Consider the following 23139-nt stretch of genomic DNA (forward strand, 5'->3'; position numbering starts at 1 on the left):
GGACATGCTCAACTTCACCAGTTTTGCCAACCCCGCGTAAAAAATTATCAGTTCTTTTTTTGGCATGCGCCTCGTATTTTAGCAAAACTTCACAACCTCTGATTGGTATAACCTCCTTTGTCTTCTCTTTCCCCTAACATATATTTAATTTGTTCTGGAACAGCACAAACCACTATAAGTTTCTTGTAACATGATAAGAAGATAGAATGAACGAAGTTTAGACCCAAGTAAAAGATATTAAATTACCATCATTATCGATAAGTAAAAATGGGGGAAAAAAGAAAACAAGATCCATTAAAAAATAATTATATTAACTCTTGAATACTACATCAGGACTTATGTTTCAATTTCTTTCTTGGCGGCATTTCAGTTGTTTTCAATTTTTCGTTTTCTGAAATATCAGTGACTTCGAATCCACTTGCTGATTTCGTACATCTAATCTTGTTTTTCTTCAATCTGGGTGCCTCACTAAATAACTCACTTTCATTGTCTTTTGAATTTGCATCAGCATCACTGCCTACTTCTTCGTGCGATTTTTCTGCTGTATTTACATGCATTTCTGCAATTTGCGTATCAACATCGTCTTGCGTTGATTCATAATCACAGTAACCTATGGTCATGCATGTAATTCTGCACGTTGTATCTATTTCACCAAGCAACTTGGGTTGTTTCCGCCATTTCTCTTTCTGAAAAATGCAAGTAAAAATTAATTACAGCCAAGAGAAATAATTACAAACAACGGATATTAAAATAACATACAAATACCGCATAAAATGAAAAGTACTTGTACAGTAAGGGACACTTCTGGATGGTACACTTTTGCCGTAAATTTCCATGTGGGTGTACCATCCAGAAGTGTCCCTTACTGTACAGTCCACGGGCAGTGCGTGCAATTAATAATCATCTGTATTGCCACTTATTGAGGTCTGTGAGAGACCAGGGACTTAGAAGACACTTATGCGGAACTCAGAATGATCTATTTCACGGAATTTCTGAAGGTATTGAACTGGATATCGCTTCATAAATAAACAAGATTATTATCCATGTATCTCGTACAGCGAGGCTAAAAATTTTAGGTTCACAGTGATTGAAAACGACCTGCTAAAATCGCGATATGAGCTTCTAATATAGATTTATAGAAAAAGAGAGAGAAAATTTGAAGGTATGCCCCTCATGTATGTGTAATTAAATTAAATAAAAACTTATTGTTTAAAGAGTATTTTCATTTCAGTTATATTAACAACTTGGCGTTCTTAAAATTATAATAAAACAAAATTGAAAAACACAAGCACATTATTATTTCTACATACATAGATTTTTGACGTTCAAAAATTACGTACAGTGAAGAAAACAGAATTTCTTTTAATATCAAAGTACATTTTTAAAGTTTTTTTTTTTTAATTCAAATGAAAAACGAAAACATGATACATCTGTTAGTTATTTCATAACACTGGCCCAAAAACCTTCTTTTGCTACGTAGTTTTGTTTTCCACTGAGATGACAAAAGAAAGGTAGTATTCGGTTTATTTATTTATTTTTTTAATATGGACAAAACGAACTTGATCTATATTATTTGCCTACAGTATAAGCTACGAAATTAGCACTTGTATGAAATTAAGTTATTACGTTTTTGTTAGAAAAATATAGGTTCACTTCATGGACTGCGCAATGGCAAATGGCAATTCCACGGTTTCTTGACGTCATTATAGATTTAGCACTTACAAAATTCCATGTGGACACATTCAAAACAGATTGTTAGGTAATCAGTAGAGCTGCAAAATTAGTACGTAACAATATACCTAGTATAAGAGGCGATCAACTGAAACCCGTTCAGTGGTCATAATTCATGAAATAAATTTTATTTCGAGCGGAAACTTGTACAGTATTTAGAGGCTCCTATGGTTAGCATGCAGTAAAAATATTGTTTAGAAGAAGCCACCATGAGCGTTGAGACACTTGTCCCACTGTCACTAACTTACAAATGCCGTCCATGTAAAATTTGGACGGCTGGCTATCAAACCAATCACGCATTGCGTCGTGAATATCAGCGTCAGACTGAAATCTCTGACCTTTCAATGCCTTCTTTAGAGGCCTAAAGATGTGAAAGTCACAAGGTGAAAGGTTTGGGTTGTAGGGCGGGTGTCGCAACATTTCTCACTTGAATCGTTGGAACAAATCCTGCACTTGGTTTGCAACGTGTAGACGCGCGTTGTCATGCAACACAATGACTCCAGCGGTCAATAAACCAGGCCTATTGTTTTTAATGCCTCTTCGTAACTGTGTAAAGGTCTGACAGTAGCGTGCGGTGTTGATGGACTGTCCTAGTTCCAAGTCGAGCATTAATGGTCCATGGCAATCAAAGAACAGACACACCATAACTTTCCCCACAGATGGTTGCGTCTTGAACTTTTTGGGACGTGGAGATGAGGGGTGTTTCCACTGCATACTGGAAGACTTTGAACTCGGTTCAAAATGATGGCACCAAGTTTCATCCTCAGCAACACTGCGCAGCAAGAAGTCTTTACCTTCCAAATAGTAACGTGACAAATGTTCAATGGCGCAACCCATACGATCCAACTTTTGGTCTTCCGTCCCTGGGGATCCACTGCGCGCCCACTTTATGATACCCCAGATCTTTCACAGTTTTCTGAGCATGAGTTACCATAACTCATGTTTAACCCGTTCGTATGGATTGAATACTAATGCGTTATTCCGCAGCTATAGCCACATTCAACTTTTCACGCGTGTCTTCTCTGGCAACAACATGGGCTTGACCAGGACGGGGATAATCAGTGGTTTGTTCACGCCCCTTCCGAAACATTCTGGTCCAGTCCACCACTGTTGTTTTGGAGACGCATGCATCACCATACGCGTCTTGCATACGCCGGAGCACTCAGCTTGTTGACAATCTTCGACACTCAGAAACTGGATGACAGCACGCTGGTCCTGTTTGGACGGATTGGGGATCTTGAACGCCATCTTTCACTCGTTATACCTGCAAAACGGAAACGCGTATCAACAATCCTACACCAAACACACAGGGACATTAGCCATTACACACTATTAAACAAACAATATCCTCCTATGCTCTATACCAATAATACATGGAACGAACGGGTTTCAGTTGATCGCCCCTTATATATATATATAATTACTTTTCCTGTTTTTCTTTTCATTATCATACACGTTTGTAAAAATGGTTTACTTTCATTATTTCATATCCAGGTAAAACAATAAAATAAGTAATTAATTTTCATGACCATTGCTATGAAATATGCTATACAAAATCTATAAACTGCGAAGAACATTTAAACTTGTTTTGCAAATTACTATGCAAAAACCAAAATAATAAAAAAAAACACACATACACACACATATATATATATGTATGTATGTACGTAGACATTCAGTTATTTTATTTCGCTAAAAGCTGTTACATTACAGTATAGTTTGAAGCAAAATGTATTTTCTATAAGTTGGCCATCTGTCAGTCAGGCACTTTTCAGTAGAACCGATGGTGACCAACATAGACAGGTTTCACTGTACTGTGAATGATTTACGAGATGCCGAAAGTTTTTAGATACCTTTAAAAAATCATGTTTTTTACATAAAATCTTTTACAAATTTTTCAAAATAGTTCCCACAAGCATCAATACACTTTTGCATTCTTAAAAACCACATGCCAGATATTTTTATAAATTCGATTTTTGGAATATCAGAATATTCGATTCGATTTTTGGAATTTAATTATTTTACGCACTACGCTCTTTACATGTTTGAAAGCGGTGTCCTCGAAGCCTTTTCTTGAGTTTTGGGAAGAAGGCAAAGTCACATGAAGCTAAATCTGAAGAATAACCCAGGCGCGGTAGAATACAGACTCAACTTTTCTGTAGAAACTACGAAGTTTTCGCTGCTGCGTGTAGCCATTCATTGTCGTGAAGAAGAAAGTAAGGCAGTAGAGTCTTTCGGTGGGTAGATCTCCAAGCTTCAAAGACATTCAGAGTGCAATAAATAATGTACTACTTCACTGTCACTGTATGTTGATCTAACTGTACAGTTACTACATGGCCAATCTTTAAAAAAAAATCCATGTTTCGTCACATGTGATGATCTTATAAGCGTCTCTACTTTGCTTATGGGAAAATGTTTTAAGATATAGCGGCACTATTCCACGCGGTCATATTTTTGCTCAGGCACATGTGGGACCCAGCAACTGCAACGCTTGGAAAAGCCGAGATAATCTTTATTGGACTGGACTGCAGTTGATCCAATCTTCAAAGTTAACTGAATTTCCTCGTATGTGATATGCGATCCTCTTCCACAAGATTTCTTACTGTTGCGATATTTTCATCTATAACTGCGATGTTAGGGCGCCCACAGCGAGATTCATGTCAGGATTTGTCGGCCGTGTTGAAATTACGCAAACAATTAGAAATGGTTGTGCGTGAAGGGGCAGTCCCAGAAACACTTTTCTAAACTATCATGGCACTGCTCTTGCGCTAAATCGTCCCTAAAATCGTAAAAGATCATTGCATGAAAATCACGTAGCTCGAACTCTATTGTTGCCGACTGACAGACTCAAACTAACCTATACTTCCAGTCCTCTAATTTTCAAACATACAAACTTGCAGCCTTGTAGTTGCATCTTTCACACTAGAGGGCATATACTTTTAAATATGAAATGTTTCAGTACGGCAACGCTATTTGAATTTTAGTATCTAAAAACTGTCGACATGCCCCTCGTATTTAGGATGTAATTTCTCTCGTCCAAATAACCTTCAAATAGTATTTAGGCTAAGCATTATTTAAAAAGAAGCTGTTACAGCACAACATTTTTACAGCCTAAAACTCTCGTATGACATCCCAAAGTATTATATGTTTCTTCTTCTTCTTCTTATTATTATTATTATTTATGGTCTAACTTAATGTTTATCTTTCATAACATTTATTGTTATTCATTAAGTTACTCGTATCACTTAAGAAGTGTTTCAAAACTGACTACACTAACATTAACCATCACCAAGTGTATGAGAGAAGGGCAAGCACAATCTCATTAAGGAAATTATAGCCGGATAAGTATCAACAAGTATTTGTATGCATCGTGCGTAGAGTAGTTTGTTCTATATACTCATGTACTCATGTCATAAAATGACGGGCAATAATAAAATGGAGCTGGAACCAGAGAATACAAAGAATGTTAATGTTATTATTATATAGTTTTTAATATGTAAATTATATTGTTTCGTATAAGATACAAAATATTGGAAGCTAGTTTTTTTTTATTTACACTTATTAATATTTCTTCCCATTATTAGTGTTGTGGAATAGTAAAATACACTTATATTATCTTTCGAAACTTAGTAGTGTATCTTATGTTTCGTTATGTGGAAACAGGTAAATGAGGGACTAGGATCAAAATGCTCTTTTACCAAATGATCGTTCTCTGCAGCATACAGAAAACGACCAACTTCATCCTTGGAAAATATCGGCAAAGTCTTATCTTTTCTGTACCCGGTTATAACAATTTCTGCTAAGATCTTCCTTTCTCAATATGGTATCATGCAGGATGAGGCATGAATCAACAGCACATAACGGTATTAATTTTTAGACGTTTCAACTCGAAATATAATTCTTTCATTAATACTGTTGAATAATATTGTTTCAGCTTATAGGCTACATCCAGTAACGTCCGTTTTAACTTTCATTGCACAGTCGACGTTCATACAACTTCTTCATGTTCGATTGCACAAGAAGCCTGGAAAAAACCACCTAACTACTGTATTTCCGCCAATGAAAAGAATCCACCTGTTCCAACCCCTCTACAGGCAATTTCTCTATTGGATAGTGAAGATAAAATAAATTATCTTTACGAAGAACTAAAACACTAAAATAGTGTAATCGAATCTTTCCGTGAAAAAATCCATGAATTTTGATTAGATTGTCGAAACGTACCTTTTACTTTCCCCTGAGCAGAGTTGAATATCCTACTCAAAATAAAACTTGGAAAATGATTATTAAAAATACCTTAAAATATAATATTCTGACACATAATAATAATAATAATAATAATAATAATAATAATAATAATAATAATAATAATAATAATAATAATAATATTGATACATAAAATGAATAGGACATTACGAAATTCAACACTAATTTTCTTAACTATGTACAACTTTGAAATATGCAATGTTGGAGTAAAATGATATGAAGTACAACAAAAATGAATAAAAAAAGAGGAACTTTCAAAATTATCCTAACTGCATATAAAACAAAAATGTTCTTTTTCTGTAATAACTTCTTTACCATTAATGACTTTTTGAGGTTATATTCTCACGTGCCATATTTGAATTTCATTCTTGTTTCCTGCCTTCCATAATCTAAAGTGCTGATAACTATTATCTTGCCTCCCGTTAAAATCACGTCCAGTAATAACCGAATTAGTTTTCTGTATCAAAGGTATTTCTGACGTTTTTTTTTTTTTAATTTTTATTTATTTATTTTTAATACTCTGTCTCCGGTTTTAGAATACTCAAACTGAAAAGTTACACGTCGGGCACTTTGTCTTCTTGTGCCCCAGGTCTGCGGACAGCTCGGGAAACACTCTTCTAGATGATTTGAGATTTCACACGATTTATAGTATTTTTTAGTTGAGTTGATTTTGGGTTTAACGTCCCGTTCAGCAGCGAGGCTATATGAAACGTGGACCTACGGATTAATGTGGAATCCGAACCACATGATCTTCCGCCTGTAGTATTTTTGCTCTTAAATGTATTTATTTATTTATTTATTTTGGTTTAAACCAATTGTTAAAAAAAAACACCTGGTTTAAACTGGCCAACCCTGCCACCAATTATTAGGATGGTAATTATAATCTGCCTTTTCAGTAACAAAAAATGACCTAATCAAGCTCTTTTGTCTTAACCTCATGCTATTTCACTTATCGTTAATCTGACATTTTGATAATAAAGGTGACGGAAGCTTATGCTTTACTCTATTATAAACTACTGATCAGCTATTATTATGTCGAGGCTGAAACCAGACAAGCTTCAGTATAAAATTCAACCACAGAGATTCCCCGTTTTAGTTTTGTTCATCATTTGGGTATGGTTTCGTATTTCTGACAATCCTATTTGTAACTTGAAACAGCACAATTCTGTATTTGTCTTGAAATAAATAAAAATGAAATGAAATCTTTAAGTTTTACGTCCCACGATTATGCCGGCTAGGCTAAAGGAGACGGTGATGATGAGAAATGAAGGAAATGGTGGAATGAAGTGAGAGGAAACGGGAAAACTCACCCACACGGTGTTTCTCCACCACAAAGTTCACTTGGCGCGAGATGGGATCGAACCAAGGACCCCATGCACCAGAGGTGAACGCTCTACTACTGAGCCATAGAGGCCCTTCAAATAAATAATAAAATAGATTAGGTTACAGAAGAGAATAACTAACTGACAGATGAAGAGCAGATCTCTAACGAATAAAGACACAAATATTTTCACAAAATATTAAGATCATGTTGAATTACGTTTAACATCTTAATGAAAATTAACTATTGAACTAATTACCTTGTATTTCCAAAGTTTTACTTTTCCATTACTGGAAGCTGTAACAATGCAGAAGTATGAGTCAAATTCTATAATGGAAATACTTTTCACTCTGTTTTCGTGAGCTTTATAGCTAAGCAGCTTCGATTTCTCAGATATTTTATGTATTTCCACATCTTCACTTTCTCCTTCAACACCCACAACAAATAAATCGTCCTGTTAAAAAAAAAAAAAAAAAAGTATTATATATAAGAATATGCCAAGTTTAAAGTTAGTATTTACACAAAAAATCAGACTTATAAATAATGATCTGCTAAAGATATCAAACACTCTTGTAATGATTTTTTGCAAAACATTCTTGATCTGACTAATCTCACTTAGCCGTTGAACATCTATACATTAGGTTGTCGGAAATAACTTGTATTTTTTCTACGTTTTCCAAAAGTCACTCACTGATATAAAGGATAAAGATCAATGATTGTTATATTGCCTGTTTTGTTTCATAACCTTTTGCATCTTTCAATATGCTTCATAATTCCTCTTTCGTTGAAAGATCAGTGACCAGTGAGTGATTGAAGACTCGACCAATGCTTTATTGGCGTAAAACTGAATGAGTTGCTGATTTACAGTCTCATTGGAATTGAACGTTACACCACGCAAAAGTTTTGCAGAGCAAAAGAAGTGGAAGTGTGAAGGTGCAAGATCAGACGAGTATGATGGGTGTGGCAACACACCCCAATCCAAACTCCAATAATTTTTGACGGGTAATTAAATTTGGCGTGGTTTCGTTTTGTGCTGATGCAATACAATAAGGAACTTTAGCTTCTGAATAATGGATCCGTTCAAATTGTCCAATTGACAATAGTATACATTTAAGATTAGTTGGTAGAAGCTCAAAAATGCCCGACAAATTTAAATTCGCACCAAACTGAGAGCATAACCTTCCTCTGATAAATATTTGCTTTTGATGTCGTTTGAGGCAAATTATAATGCCGGAACAAAGACCGTTTGTGAACCATATTGTCATAAACAATCCACTTCACATCACTAGTTGTCAGTTGCTTTAAAAAAGGGTCTTTTTCTCATGTTTAATGAGCATATCACAGATGTTTATACGTGTCGTCAAGTGAACTTCTTTGAGTTTATGAGTAACCTGAATATCGAGGTTGCTTATGAATCCCAGCTTTTTCACCCAATAGTCGTAAATGCTCGTGACTGATTGATGTTAAATGCTTCTGCAATCTCTCATGTCGTGTAATGCCGTCTGACTTGACCAATGCCTTTCTTTTATCATCAACTTCGATGGGCCTTATTGACCGAGAAGCATCGTTGAGATCAAAATCTCAGCAGGAACTTCGTGAACCATCGTTGACACAAGACTTTCTTGTAGATCAGGCAAATCAAACTCAGTATTCCAAATAGGCCAAAAAGTCATTAGTGTAGGCGTGGGCCACAAGAGAAAGAGCCATTTTCATACTTGATAATGTATTTCAAAAGTAAGTAAATAGCCTACATAAAATCTTACCTAATCTTAAGAAAAATTCAGGATGTACATGGAAACTTACTATTTCTTTCCCGACACCTGGCATGTTTCTCCTGCAACTAGCTTTCGGATGTCTGGGGACGTTGTTCTCACTAGCAATTTTCAGAACAGAGGTCAGATGAATGTCTGCTAACCAGAATCTCGCTGGGGATTTGTTCTTTTCCATTAGTGAGAAAAACTGTTCACGCTGATACGTACTACTGAACATGGAAATCACGTAAGATGCTAATTAGCGGTTTTTATTTATTTATTTATTTTTAAGAGCGCATGCAAGTATGTAAAATTCGGAAATATCCATATCAATGAATTTTTCCTTTCGAGCTGAATCGCTCTGAATTTCTATTGATTCCATCTATAAATGGGGTGGTACTTTCTCAACGTCGGTACAATTTTGCAAATAAGTTAATTATGTATGTTTTCTTACTTTCTCGGGGCGAACCAAGGGGTGCAGAAAAATAAATCAAGGGTCGCATACGACCTGTGAGTTTGACATGCTTGTTGCATAGCAAAGACCGTAAACTTTAATTTTTATAAGCTTGACGCGTCTTTTTTACTTGACGGAAGTAAAACAGTAAAATATGGTGAAAATGCAATTCAGTCTTCCATTTTCAACCTGTTGTAAATTTTAAAACTCAGCCATAGCTGGGTCATGGATCTGAATGACTCCGGTATCTACACAAATAAACTAGGGCCATATGTTGTCAATTTGCGTCATGACTTTCCGACAACCCAATATGATCGGGCCAAAATAAAATAAAACATTCAATAGCATGTTATTAAAAGTCATCTAAGAAAATATTTCTAATGCAACTTTTAAGTATATCTAACGTTTGTACATGGTCACTGTTTTAGCAACTAAGGAGTATTACTGATGCATACCCAGAATATTGACATTGCAAGAAATTTGGTTTCGGTTTATTTAAATATCTGTGTCTTCCTTAGCTTCAGAAAGAACAAACTACTAATATTTTATTATTAAGAAAGAAATAAGGAAGTGGAATTTAGTCCCAGTTCAAATGGAAATATACGTTTGATTATTATTATTATTTTCGAAACAGTGACAGATGCCTCTTCGTTACTTACCGTAACAAATTGAATACAGTTAATTCGAATTTTAGCCATTACGCTATACACTACTGCAGCTGTTTGCACATTGTATACATCTACACGCTTACAAATGCCTACAGCGTAATGGGTACCATCCAAGGACCAGTTAACAAAATCAGCTACTGCTTTTATATTTGTAGCATACGCAGGTCGTCCCTTAACAAGATTCCATGTTCTTAAAGTTTTGTCTTTGCCAACAGATAAAGCTAGTTTTCCAGTTGGATGTACGGAAATTCCTGTAACACCACCCTTGTGAGCGTTGAACACTTTTTCACAATTCCAACTTCCTGTTTTCCACACACAAATGCTTCCATCATCACTCCCACTAAATAAATGAGAACTTCCATAAAACTCCAAACACGTTACAGTGCCTAAAAAGGTAAAAAGAACTATTAATTTCTTATAATTACATTACAGAATGATCACAGGCGACATACTGTACACTATAAGAAATAATAAAATATTCTATCTAAGAAGCGTTGAATTATATCCTTTCACTATGATTTTTAATTTCTTTACCTTTCTGGAAACTTCATTCGGTAGGTATATTCAGAATAACCAGTTCACTGGTTGTAATTACATCATTTAAGTCTCTTCTATATTATAGAAAAAGAAAAAAAAAAACTGTTCGCTTCACCAATATCTAATAACGGTAGAATATATATAAGAAAATTTGCGAAAACGGATCAATTAAATCATTATCCCCAGTCCGCCACTTGCAAATTATAACTAGTCAGTGTTGACAAATATAACAACTGAAATTACACTATTAAGTAGCAGAAAATCAAGTAAATCTAGAAAAAAAACCTGTTAAATTTGATATACTGCTTAAAATGACGTGTTTGCAGAATTTTTAACAACACTTTTTGATTTATCTTGCTTCTACGACAATAAAACAATAATTTTTGGTAGAAGAACTACAACAAGTTCCGGAAATAATAATTTAAGCAGTGCTACAAACTTCACCAGTTTTTACCATATCTCCAGAACAGTTCGAGATACCAAGTGCTGTAAACGGCATTATGATCTTTACAACTATAGAAAATCATCTATGCAACTGGAAGAGGTACTAACCCAAGCAGTTTTTCGAAATAAAGGCTTTTGAAAAAAAAAAAAAAAAAAGCCAAATTTTCAACCTCTTATATTTGTTTCTATTCATTCGAAATCCATCATGAAATATTGTTTATATATGAGATTGTTCTAATTCTTGGTTCTAATTTGGGATTGTATAGCGATAGGTACAATAATTAAATCTCATAAATCAAACTTAAAAAGAGTTTTAATAGAGTTAATTTTGAATGTGAATTTATGTGTCTGTTAATGAATTGTCTTATGCTCTTGGAAAGCCTAGCACAAACAGATTTCTCTGACACATATCTGGTATGTTCTGATAAGGATAAAGCTTCCATTTCCATGCTATTGATTACTACTCAACTCCGACCCTGAATTATTACCTCGGAGACAGAGTATTGATGACTAGTACTCCTTTACTAGTCGTATAGTGGTTATGCCGAACACCCGCTGCTTCGGCGGTGTTAAACTTGAAAGAAGTAGAGTACTTTTCGTTATGTCCATGATGACGATAGACAGAGATACTATCCATGAACAATCTCCAAGAACTACCTAAACTGCATGAACGCCCAGATCTGTCGGTACTCCTTTCTTGAAATTACCTAATCTTTTATATCAGGATCTTTGCTGAGGTTGATAATCTAAAAGTTCGTGGACGTGACGTAAAGCCACGTGCAGTAATAAAAGTATTCCGAGTCCGGGTTCCAGAAGTTTCAGAACAAATTTCGGTATTTAGAAAGAAAGAAGTATGTTTGTGCTAGCTTTTCGTAATGAGTTCAATTATGTAAGTAAAGCTGTCATAAGCGCACAAGACAAATTCACAGACATGATTGTATAACAGTTACATCGTGATCTAATTCTTCAGATACAACTGTTTACAAGTAAACTTATTTCCGTATTTTCTTATTTCATAAATTTAAAATGAGAATCATATTTAACTTGAAAATAAAATCTAAGATCAGTACTACCACAATACTTTGGATGTGTATGTGGATTTGGATGGTTTGAACAATTGTAGAACGCTGTACTTTTGTAATGCATTGAAAAAATGATCATGCAAAGCTATCCTGGCACTTGAACACTAGAGTATATATACACACACACACACACATTTCCTTTTAGGAATAAATCCTATGAACAAATAGCTAGATATGCAATTGGGTATGTGTGTTGATGATAGAACCATGGGAACTGTTGTCTTCTTTCTACTATGCATTATACTTTGACCTGCTTTTAACCGCACAAATGCAAGCTTTGATGTTGGGATCTTGATGTGTGGTGTCGGAATTGCATTATGTCACTTGTCATTATTCCACTATTTCGATAGAAATGTTTGATTTTCCATTAAGAGACACTTAATATAATTTACTTTACAAAGATTACATGGAACGGGTCTAACTGCTTTTATTATTATTATTATTATTATTATTATTATTAGTCGGTTGAAAGTGACGTATGTATCTCACCTCAGAAGGTCAGAAACGTTACACTGTCTACATTAAGGGATTCAAGATGTTGTATTTCAACTGATTTCAGAGTTAAGAACCTAACTATAAATCATGACACAACACACTTTATATAACTTATGCATCTGTAACCTATTATTCTTTACTGTTGTGCTGACTGATCTCTAAATTCCAAATAACATTATTTCAAAGTTGCCTTTATTATCGAGAACGACTACTTTGTTTCCCTGACATTAAAGATCTTCTCAATAATTTTCCTGATTTTCCCTGACATTATCTGACTCTCCCTGATATTTCAGGTCTGGGAACTCTGTAACCTGTTAGCGCATAAAGTTTACAATATCTTTCCTTCTATAAAATTTGATGATTATGGTTTAGGTTTTGTTACTTTGATGACAAAATCTCATTCAAACAGATCACGGATTCCATCCTTGAAGACTAATAGATTGGTTCCACCTTCCTTTGGAATTGAAGTCGGAAAGGGCTTATCAAATGTGACCGTAACTGTTGTGAGGCTCCTCTGATTGCAAGGCCAGCAACTTACTCTATCGCTACTTCACTATTCATTCGTTAAACATAATCATTTATAAATCTCAGCAACGGATACTATAGTAGATAGCATGGGCATATTTGCACAGCAGCTATATTTTTCTTTCAAAAAACATAGCAGCTTTGAAATACTGACAGTCCTTATTTAATTTGTATTTATATTGTTTGGAACTACACAGTTTTAAATTCCTCCTTCGTCTGTGTAAAATCTTGGTTACGTCTTTTGAAATCTCATTTTGCTCTAACGTTAGATACGCGATTGAAACACCAGAAATAAGAGAAACGCATAGTTTCTGATTTAAAGCCAAGTTTATGGAGAACATCGTGTGCGCAGGCTTTTTAAGAATTCTGTTTCTTCCCACTCTCATCATGGGAAGAAACCATTCCATTCCATTGCATTGTACCAATTCTTTTATCATTCCCTTGCATAAATAATCGATTTCCTTGCGCCCATAAATCAAAGCATGGAACTTAAAAAAATAAATAAATAAAATAAAATAAAACTTATGAGAGAACAGCATTTGGTTGAAATCGAAAGTGTTCAATGTGTTAATCTACCAAACTCTGAAATTTACTCATAGATCATCATTTACTAACCATTATGCTGCATCAAACTCCCTTGCTCTTTGCGATGTTTCAAATTATAGAGCTGAATAATTTCATCTGCTCCACCAGAGGCCAAATACTTCCCAGATGATGCCGCACTTCTAATACTGGAAGTATGGGAATGAGCTGCAAAATTCTGTGTAAAAGTCAAACCCTGAAACATTACATAAAATAAGAATATATTAAGATAAAATATCATCAATCCATTAACTGAAATACTAAATAAACGAGAATACGTATTATATGAGGTTTTCTAAAAACTACTAAGCCTTTGGAAGTTAAGATTGAATACACATTTATTGTGCTTCGTAAATTACACTGTGAAACCACAAATACATATTTCGTTCGATACATCAAGTTTTCGATATTTGGATTAAGCGATTTAGAAGTAAACAATGGCTGGTTTGTTGATGAGTTTGGCGTTCCTTGGAGAAGCAAGGCTACTGAAACGTGGTTCTACGGACTAAAGTGAGATCCAAACCACATGAACTCCGCCGGGAATCGAACTCGTGGCTCCCACAACAGAGGCGCGCACGCTAACCGCTTAGCCACAAGAGAGTTCACATTTAATTATATAAATAAATTGAAAAAATGATTACAATTATACTTGAAAATTAAGTATACTTGAATCATTACAATTATACAAGATAATGTGAGAAACATTATGAACAAGTCTGTGATAAATTAAGCCATGGTTTATACTAAAATAAACTGCAATGGAGTGTAAGGTATTGGAATTAGCAAAAATATTCTTCCTTATATGCTGAAACACAAGTTTCTTGAATAGATACGTGATATTTCACCTTAAAAGTTCAGAATGCGATTCTTGGCAGAATATGAAATGTTAAGAATTTTAAGCCTTGAGGAACTCACTTAAGTTTAACATCCTGTAGTCTTTACAAACTGATTAAAGTAGCGATAAATTCAGTGCGTGGCTTACTGAACCGCCACTTCTTTGTTCATAAATCAACATAACTAAATCCATTATTCAAACATGTTGGTGTGTGAATATTTTGGAAAATTTTACAGAATTTTTGTTCTCATACATAGGCGTTGGATTTGTTCGAAATGAAATAAAATTGGTCTGCAGAGCAACTTTTTAGTTGTTGTCGATAGTTGATTTGAGTTTTGCGTCCCGTTCAATAGCGAGGATATTACATGAGTCCTGGACCTACAGCTTAACGTGGGTTCTGAACCAAAAACATGAGCTTCTGTCTGTAATTGCAGTTGTTACTCGTTGGAGTTGGAATCAATGTATTATACTTGCTATTGGGAAGAAGTGGCGAAACTGGTTACGAATTCCGTGACCTGGAAGCATTCAGACCTGGGAACGACGAAACATAGTCATACACAAGAGGAAATTTGTATAAGGCTGTTCATCTAATTCTACCCCTTCCCACTAGTCTAGTGGCTAGTGCATGCATCTTTGGTGCACGTAGTCCCGGGTAAGATTGCCACAGGGAAATCACTGAACTTTTACTTTCATAATCATCCCTCTCCTTTAGGCTAAAGGGCATAAACGTGGAACGTTAAACTACTTTCTCATTTATGTTCATTTCATTTTTTAAATGTAACTCTAACAAACACGATTTTGCTCTCTCCCTCTTCTCATTAAACGTGTATATTTTTTCTCGCTTGATGCCTGCGTCTGTACGTGTCAAAAACATTGCACTGAAAGATAACTACAAATTCTACAAGAATATAAACGCGAGAGAATTACATAAAAGGTAAGTAACATATTTTTCTTATAAGGGATCGTCAAAATTTAATCAAGTGGGCCCGTAAAACTGGTTGTATAGACCAGAAGAGATACCGCTGAGCACAAACAACAAACTACGCGAATTAATAAACAGTGAGTAGTTTGTGTTCAAAACTACTGTATTATTTTTCAGTATGGGAAAACGAATAAACATGGAATTATGTTTGAAATTGTCAAAGAATAGTACCTCGATAAATGGAAATCATTAAGTTATAGAGCTGATATTTGGATTACTTTTGGACCATTGGGTCTGTCCGTATCACCAGGTTTGTCCAAGCATGAACGGATCTGGAAAGCAAGACCCAGAGTCATGTGACGTGGAAAAGTCGTAAGTAAAGTGACTGAAATTGCAGCAGTAAGGAATAATTCACTAAGAAATAAGAGTATACGATATCAGTAGCAAAGGAACTTTTGCAAGATGAGTAATCTAAACATCAGATTGTGAGTATTCAGTTGAAGCACTTTTCAAATTAGGTGCTCATGCTAAATTATTAGATGAACAATTTTCAGTAGTATTGAAAAGATGTTAAGGAAAATGTTTAAAGACTATGCATGTAAAGTCTGATGTCAGTGTTTTGTAAGCTATTGACAAAATAATGGCTAGAGAGGAAAGAAAATCTCTTGAGAAATGAAACTGAACAATGCTTCAACATGTAAGCTTAAAGTGTTACTAGTGTGATAAATTGCATTCAATGTAAAATATATCTTACACACTAAATTCCCAGCTTGACTGTTGATAACATGGAACATATTGTTAACCACATTAAATAAAACAACTCATTTTTTTTATATCAGGAACCAGGGTGGATTGATTTAAATCACGATTTTAATCAAGATTTAAATCATTTGATTTTTTTAATAAAAATCGTTGATTTAAATCAAATTTCGAAATAAATTAATTTAAAGTGAAAATAAGTAAAATCCCGTTTCTGTTCTGTTATTTCGATTATGGAAGATAATAATCATAATACAATGAGACTCAAATGCATGTACAACACAGTATGAAAACGAGTATCATGCAGAGGATGATTAGGAAAATTCCCGTTTTGAACGGGTAAAGGGAGAATCCTGCTTTCTTGTCTTCGTAACATAGGGTTTTTAAATCGTTAACTGTTCCAACGTAGAAATCACCATCGACATTTAAGACAAAAATTCTTTTATGTTCACGTCTATTTGTTTGTTTCCAGATAATAGGGGCGTATTTAGAGGGGCCCGATCCCCTTTCCGAAACAAAAAATAAATAAATAAGTAAATAAAACTTTAGGCGAAATTTATGTACTAAAAACCTAGAACGAAGTTCCTCGGGATCGTAATACGGCAAATTTTGGATGTGTTAAAATATCGAATAATACTTTTGATAAGGTGGATTCTGTCAAATATCTAAGATCAATACTAACAGACGAAAACGATATCTACGAAGAAATTAAATGTCGACTAAAAGCAGGGAATTCGTGTTATTATTCAGTTCAAAATCTCTTGTCGTCACGAATTCTGCCCAGGAATTTGAAGATTAAAATATATATGCTTGTTGCTATGCTTGTTGTCTAGCAAGCAAGCATAATCAAATTCCCTGACTTTCCCTGACAAAATTATAATTTTCCCTGACTCTGTCATTCCTTTTTTCTTAGTAACTCATGAAAAGTAACTTATATTTAAATCATGAAAATGAAATCTTTCAGTTTTACGTCCCACGATTATGCCGGTTAGGCTAAAGGAGACGGTGATGATGAGTAATGAATGAAATGAAGAAAGTGGGAGGAAACGGGAGAACCCCGAGAAAACCCACGACCACGGTATTTGTCCACCACAAAGTTCACACGGTGCAAGCTGGGATCGAACCAGGGAACCCAAGCACCGGAGGTGAACGCTCTACCAGTGAGCCACCGCGCCCCTAACTTGTATTTAAAGTGAACTGTAAGTTTTCACCATTGCTTATATGCTTATACAATATCCTACAAACGTACAAACGAACTAATTCATTTACCTGTAATTTATGACTATTTTAGTGGTATTTCTTCACCCCTCACAGCATGGGAAAGATTTTTCCCTGATACACAATGAAATTCCCTGACCCTGCAAATTCCCTGACTTTTCCTGACTGGTAGACACCCTGCTTCTGTATGGTTGCGAAACATGGTCGCTTACTATGAGGGAAGAACGTAGACTGAAAGTATATGAGAACAAGATCCTGAGACGAATACTCAGACCCAAGAGGAGCGGGAATGGGGGAACTTCATAACGAGAAACTACTTAATTTTTACGGTTTACCAAACATTCCTAGGGTCATCAAGTCTAGGAGACTCAGGTGGGCAGGTCATTTAGCCAGGATGGAAGAAAATAGAAACACTTTGAAATTCTTAACTGGAAGACCAATCGGAAAACGACCATTAGGAAGATCTAGGCGCAGATGGGATGACAATATTAAGATGAATCTCGCAGAAATAGGAATACAAAATAGAAACTGGATCCAGTTGGCTAAGGATAGAAGTCAGTGGAGAGTTTCCATGAACGCGGCAATGAACCTCCGGGTTCCATAGGCCATAGAGTTAAACAGTTAATTTTGGGCGAAATTTATGTATTTTAGATATATTTCGTGCCGCTGGGTAGTTTCGATGTTATAAAAAATATACTCCTGCCAAATATCAGGAACTTTCGTGCAAAGGAAAGTGCCATGTTGATGAACGTTGCTGTACGTTTTTTCCTTAATGCTTAAGAAATATTGTTTTGGATTGAAATGGGTTAAGGATTGAGGATTAATTCGACATTAAACCAAAATACTTTCACTTAAATGGCATAATTGTCATTTAATATTAATTCTTAATGTTTTTTCTCCAGTTCGCGACTTGTATTATACGAGGAGAAAGGTTTGATTTAAATCAAAAAAATCGATTTAAATAAAAAAAATCAACAAAAATGATTTTTATTAAAAAAATCATGATTTTTTTCCACCCTGTCAGGAACTAACTTATGCACAAGGACAGCGCCAATATTATTAATATATCTATATAATACAAATTTGGGTTCTGAGTAATAGTACTACTTTACTTAAATTATCCAAAACATACCACTCTCAAATTTCACTAAAACAGGTACTGGTGCAGAATAGTCCATGAAAATTGTAAATTTACGGCTGAAATGAGCGAGTGTATGTATGGATTCACTCGAGCAGACGATACTACCAAATAGAAAATTTACAGGTAAAATATGATGTGAAATATTTTTCGTGAATAAATGAGAGTGTGAATAGAAGTAATTACGGTCAGTGCACAGCATATTGAAATGAATTTTGTGTGATAGTGAAAGTATTGTATGTGTAAGTGTCCTTTCAATATCCACGTTTATGTGTATACCCCCTGCCTCCTAAGGATGCACTCCTTGCTGCTGCTGCTCGCCCTCCCCCCCCCCCCCATGCTGCGCTCCTGCGCTGACTCGGTTAGACAGAATTCGTGCTTTTTAGTCACCTAGCACAAATTGGCTCATGTTTTCTGTACCGTAGTTTTCATGCCATACATCGACAATACATTTGCACTGAGTCTTCCTGAAGTCAATCTGAAATGTGTCAAAATTTGATTGATTGATTTTTGAGTTTTACGTCCCGTTCAGCAGCGAGGCTATATGAGACGTGGACCTACTGATTAACGTGGAATCCGAACCACATGAGCTCCCGCCGGGAATCGAACCCGGGTCTTCCGCACCGAAGGCGCGTATGCTAACCGCTTAGCCACGGAGGAGCTCTGTGTCAAAATTTGGTAGAACCGTTTCCTCGAGTAATGGCGAGTTCATACCGAAGATGATTGTCCAAGATACTAACTTGCATTTTCAGATCATTTCTGCACAATGTAGAAAATCAGTATCGCAAGTGTAATATTATTAGTGCCAAACCAATATAAGAGCTACACTAGAGTTGAAACGAGTGAGCACATATCAAAGACAAGTGTGTAACTCCACAGGCGGGTTTTCTGCAAATGTACGAAATCCCTATTTTATGCTTACAAGCACAGAGTTACTACTGTGAAAGTATTACACTTGCTCTAAACTATGTGATATTATGCGATATCATGTCTTTCTGGCATTACTCGAGCAGATGGCTCTACCAAATTTTTACACACTTATTGCATTTTCCGACTTTTTCTTGCAGAGCATGCACTAAATGAAGAGCTAACGCATAAACCACTATCCAACTTGTGCTAGGCGGCCACTACAAGCACGAATGCTATCTAACCGAGTCAGGGCAGGAGCGTAGCAGGGGAGCACGAGCGGAGCGAGGGATGCGTCCGTAGGGAGCAGGCTCGTCAGCGACGTGGGGCCTACGCACAAAGAATAGTGGAAAAATACATAAAATATCTGCAATAATTTTCAGCTTCAAAAACACTTAAATAATCGTAATAACTCGTATGACGCTCCTTATCACACAATTCTTTGTAATAAAACCGTATGTTTGCAATATATCCATCAGAAATGTCCATTGCTAACACGAACAGAATATTTCCGCCGTTTATCTCCACTTTTTCGCATTCTTGTATTCTTCCGCCTTCAGCTTCAGTAAATAGTTACATTTAGAATACGTTCACTCCCATTCAAAATGTATTTCAATAGGATATCTAATGACAGAAATTACTTATATTCACACACTACTTTTTTACGAAAAGTGTTTGACATTGTACTTTACCTATAAATTTTGCTTTTGGTAGAGCCGTCTGCTCGAGTGAACCCGTCTTTTTTTGCACTATCCTCATTTATGCGCATACCTTCAGTCACTGACACCCTCCTCCCTACGGACGCACCTCCGCGCAGGCCTCCTGATGCGCTCTTGCCCTGAAACGGTTAAATAGTGGCCACCTAATACAAGTTGAGGGTAAAACTTACAAAACACGCTCTAGCTACTCATCAATAAGTAGGGTCGCTTTAAAAATGTGTAGTAGAGTAGTGTACGGGTAGGAACGGGTTAGTTTAAGGTTAGGGAAGTTTAGATCCATTTTCGTAAAATTAATAAGAGTGTAATTTATAGTTTCTGAGCGAGTACACCAACTGGAGCGGGCATTGTAAAGTTAACCCCAAGTTGGTTTGTGTTCCGTGCTGATGTAGTTTTGGCTAAACTAACCTAATAATAGTACAAATAAGCGAAATTCTATCATTTTTTTTGGAAAATTACGCTGGACCCCTACACTAACATAAACTTATCTAATGTGAACAGAAAGTACTAAAATTGTGACATTTTTAGAAAAAAGAGCCGGACCCCTCCTGCTACACGTAGGCCCACTAGTTTTTATGCCATACATTCGGGAGACGTATTTGTGGGCATTACTGCTGTATCGCCGGACCAATTTGAAAATGGAAAAACAGTATCAAAATGTACTGCATTCGGTTATAATTGGTTGGATTACATTACGTTACTTTAGATTACGTTATTAGGCTTGAAGTTTTACTATACATATCCATAATATTAGTAGTAGTAGTAGTAGGAACAGGTTAGAAGCCCCGCAGGGGTTAGTTGGGTTCTGTTCTCGACATGAAATGGGAAAATTAAAGAATTGCCCAAATTTTTCTTGGTCCTTTTACAATCTATGGATCCGTACAGTACAAGAAATGTACCTCTCCGCGAGAGTCCATCCGCCTCCACATGCAGTGCCGCTTATAACAGCACAAAAAATCAAATAATACAACCATTTTCTTAACTTTCACTATTCCCCTTACCTGACTTTCACTCATTCTACCTTACAAACTTAAATAAATTCTCCAATTAACCCGGTAAATTTTTAAAAAAAATGGTCCGGCGATACAGCAGTTAATCCTATTTGTGCGCAAATCGCAAAAGAATCGTAATTTTTAAACATATATTTCTGGTGACCCCCTTCAATTTTGTCTATGCCAAGTGAGATATTTTCATGTCGGCCACCGCAAATATTTTAGGGGACAATAAGAAGGAAATTCGCGAAACAATTTTACTTTTGCAACAATTATTTCGAGTGGTGAGCTAGAAGTAAACTTGCAAGTTGTGTTCTTTGCACATGATATGCCTGGACGTGTATTTAAATCCATAAGGAAGAATATTAGCTTGCATGTATATTATCTATCTGTACACAATCATTTAGGCATGTGCCCAGGGTTCTGAAGCAAATATGAATTCAGAACATCTCACGGAATCATCTGACGCATGAGAAGTGGTTTTTAAAACTCCTACGGGCTATTCTGCACATGCACTTTAAAATACTGTTGTTCATAGGAAGTATACTTTCCAAATACTTTGGTATATATACTAGTAATTCCTTGCACTAACTTAAGATTTTGTTTTTATTTGCCTTAATTAAATTCATACTCACTCCTTCTGGTTTTCTATGAATTTGATATCCTAACAGAAATTCTTCATATGTCCCAACGATTATTTCACATTTATACAAACTATCCACGTTTACTTTCATTATTCCTTAATTATTCCATGTGTTTTAAAATAACCATTCGATTGGAATATCACATCAGAATTGAATCTGAGTCAAATGTTTTGAATCTGCTACAGTGTTGCTCCAAGGGTAAAATAGTGAGCAACTGGTCGCTCACATCCGTTAAGATATTTCGGTGTAAATTATATCTCATGCAATTTCTTGACAAATGTTTAGCAGACGGGGTCCAAATATACACAAAAAATACAAAATTTATGGGAGAAATGGAAGATGCAAACACTTAGATCTAACATAACCAGTTGTGCTATTCACCCGGTTCGCACCGGCTTGCTAGAAGCGGTTGTTAAAATATTTCTTCGAGTTCGCAGAACCATTTGTTATACCCAGACATAAACACACACACGCATGACCTAACCAAGAAGAGTGAAAGAAAGAAACCAAACAAATTAGTGAAAACACCTCTGTACCTTCCCCGCTCGCTGGTATTATTGTGGAAACAAACAACTTTCAATTGTTTCAATTCAATGGGCAGACAGAAATTTGATTGGGAAGCTAGAAATTTGAATATGAATCCCGGGATTAGAGGGAGGGTTACATGCGTAGGATTAAACCTTCGTAGCATCCAAACTGCGTAGGATCCACCCTGCGTAAGATCCAAACTGCATACGATCGAAACTGCGTACGATCCAAACTGCATAGGATCCACACTGCGTACGACCGAAACTGAAACCGGCGTAGGATCCAAAACAGGTATGGTCATATGATCGAACAATTAAAAAAAAAAAAAAAAAAAAAAAAAAAAAAAAGATCACAGAATATTAAGTGATAATATTTTTTTGAAGTTATATAGGAAAACCGGCGTAGGATCAAAACTGTATAGACCGCAACTGCATAGGAAGAAAACTGCATAGAATCCAAACTGCGTAGGATCCAAACTGCATAGAAATGAAAATGACGAATAAAGTAGTGACAAATATAATTAAATAATCATACAGAGGTATACCCAGGAAGTTTTTTTTTGGGGACTATGACTAACTCGGGAGGGCCGGAGCAGCTAACCGAAAATCTTGTCTCTGCAGGGGCGTCG

At 35.7% G+C, this 23139-nt stretch overlaps 1 protein-coding gene across 1 annotated transcript; it reads right to left on the minus strand.

The window, feature by feature from the left end:
* Nucleotides 1–290: 290 nt before the first annotated feature.
* LOC145673142 (p21-activated protein kinase-interacting protein 1-like) lies at nucleotides 291–22152 on the minus strand. Its single transcript, XM_081742563.1, has 5 exons — nucleotides 21975–22152; nucleotides 13887–14049; nucleotides 10180–10574; nucleotides 7575–7769; nucleotides 291–686 (listed from the first exon to the last, which is right to left on the minus strand). The coding sequence occupies exons 1-5, from the start codon at nucleotides 22071–22073 to the stop codon at nucleotides 330–332; spliced, it is 1209 nt and encodes a 402-aa protein (XP_081598689.1). The 5' UTR covers nucleotides 22074–22152; the 3' UTR covers nucleotides 291–329.
* Between the last annotated feature and the right edge of the window lie 987 nt (nucleotides 22153–23139).

This window comes from Thermobia domestica, chromosome 2, assembly GCF_964235325.1.
Source record: "Thermobia domestica chromosome 2, izTheDome1.hap1.1, whole genome shotgun sequence".
Classification (NCBI taxonomy): Eukaryota; Metazoa; Arthropoda; class Insecta; order Zygentoma; family Lepismatidae; genus Thermobia; species Thermobia domestica.

What these genes read in the sequence shown, in the direction of transcription:
- LOC145673142 (XM_081742563.1), bottom strand. Translation starts at nt 22,073, where the DNA reads ATGAAAGTAAACGTGGATAGTTTGTATAAATGTGAAATAATCGTTGGG. An exon ending in GAGTTTGATGCAGCATAATG is followed by an intron (nt 10,575 to 13,886) that starts GTTAGTAAATGA and finishes TTACCTTTTTAG; the next exon opens with GCACTGTAACGTGTTTGGAG. An exon ending in ACTGTATTCAATTTGTTACG is followed by an intron (nt 7,770 to 10,179) that starts GTAAGTAACGAA and finishes TTTTTTTAACAG; the next exon opens with GACGATTTATTTGTTGTGGG.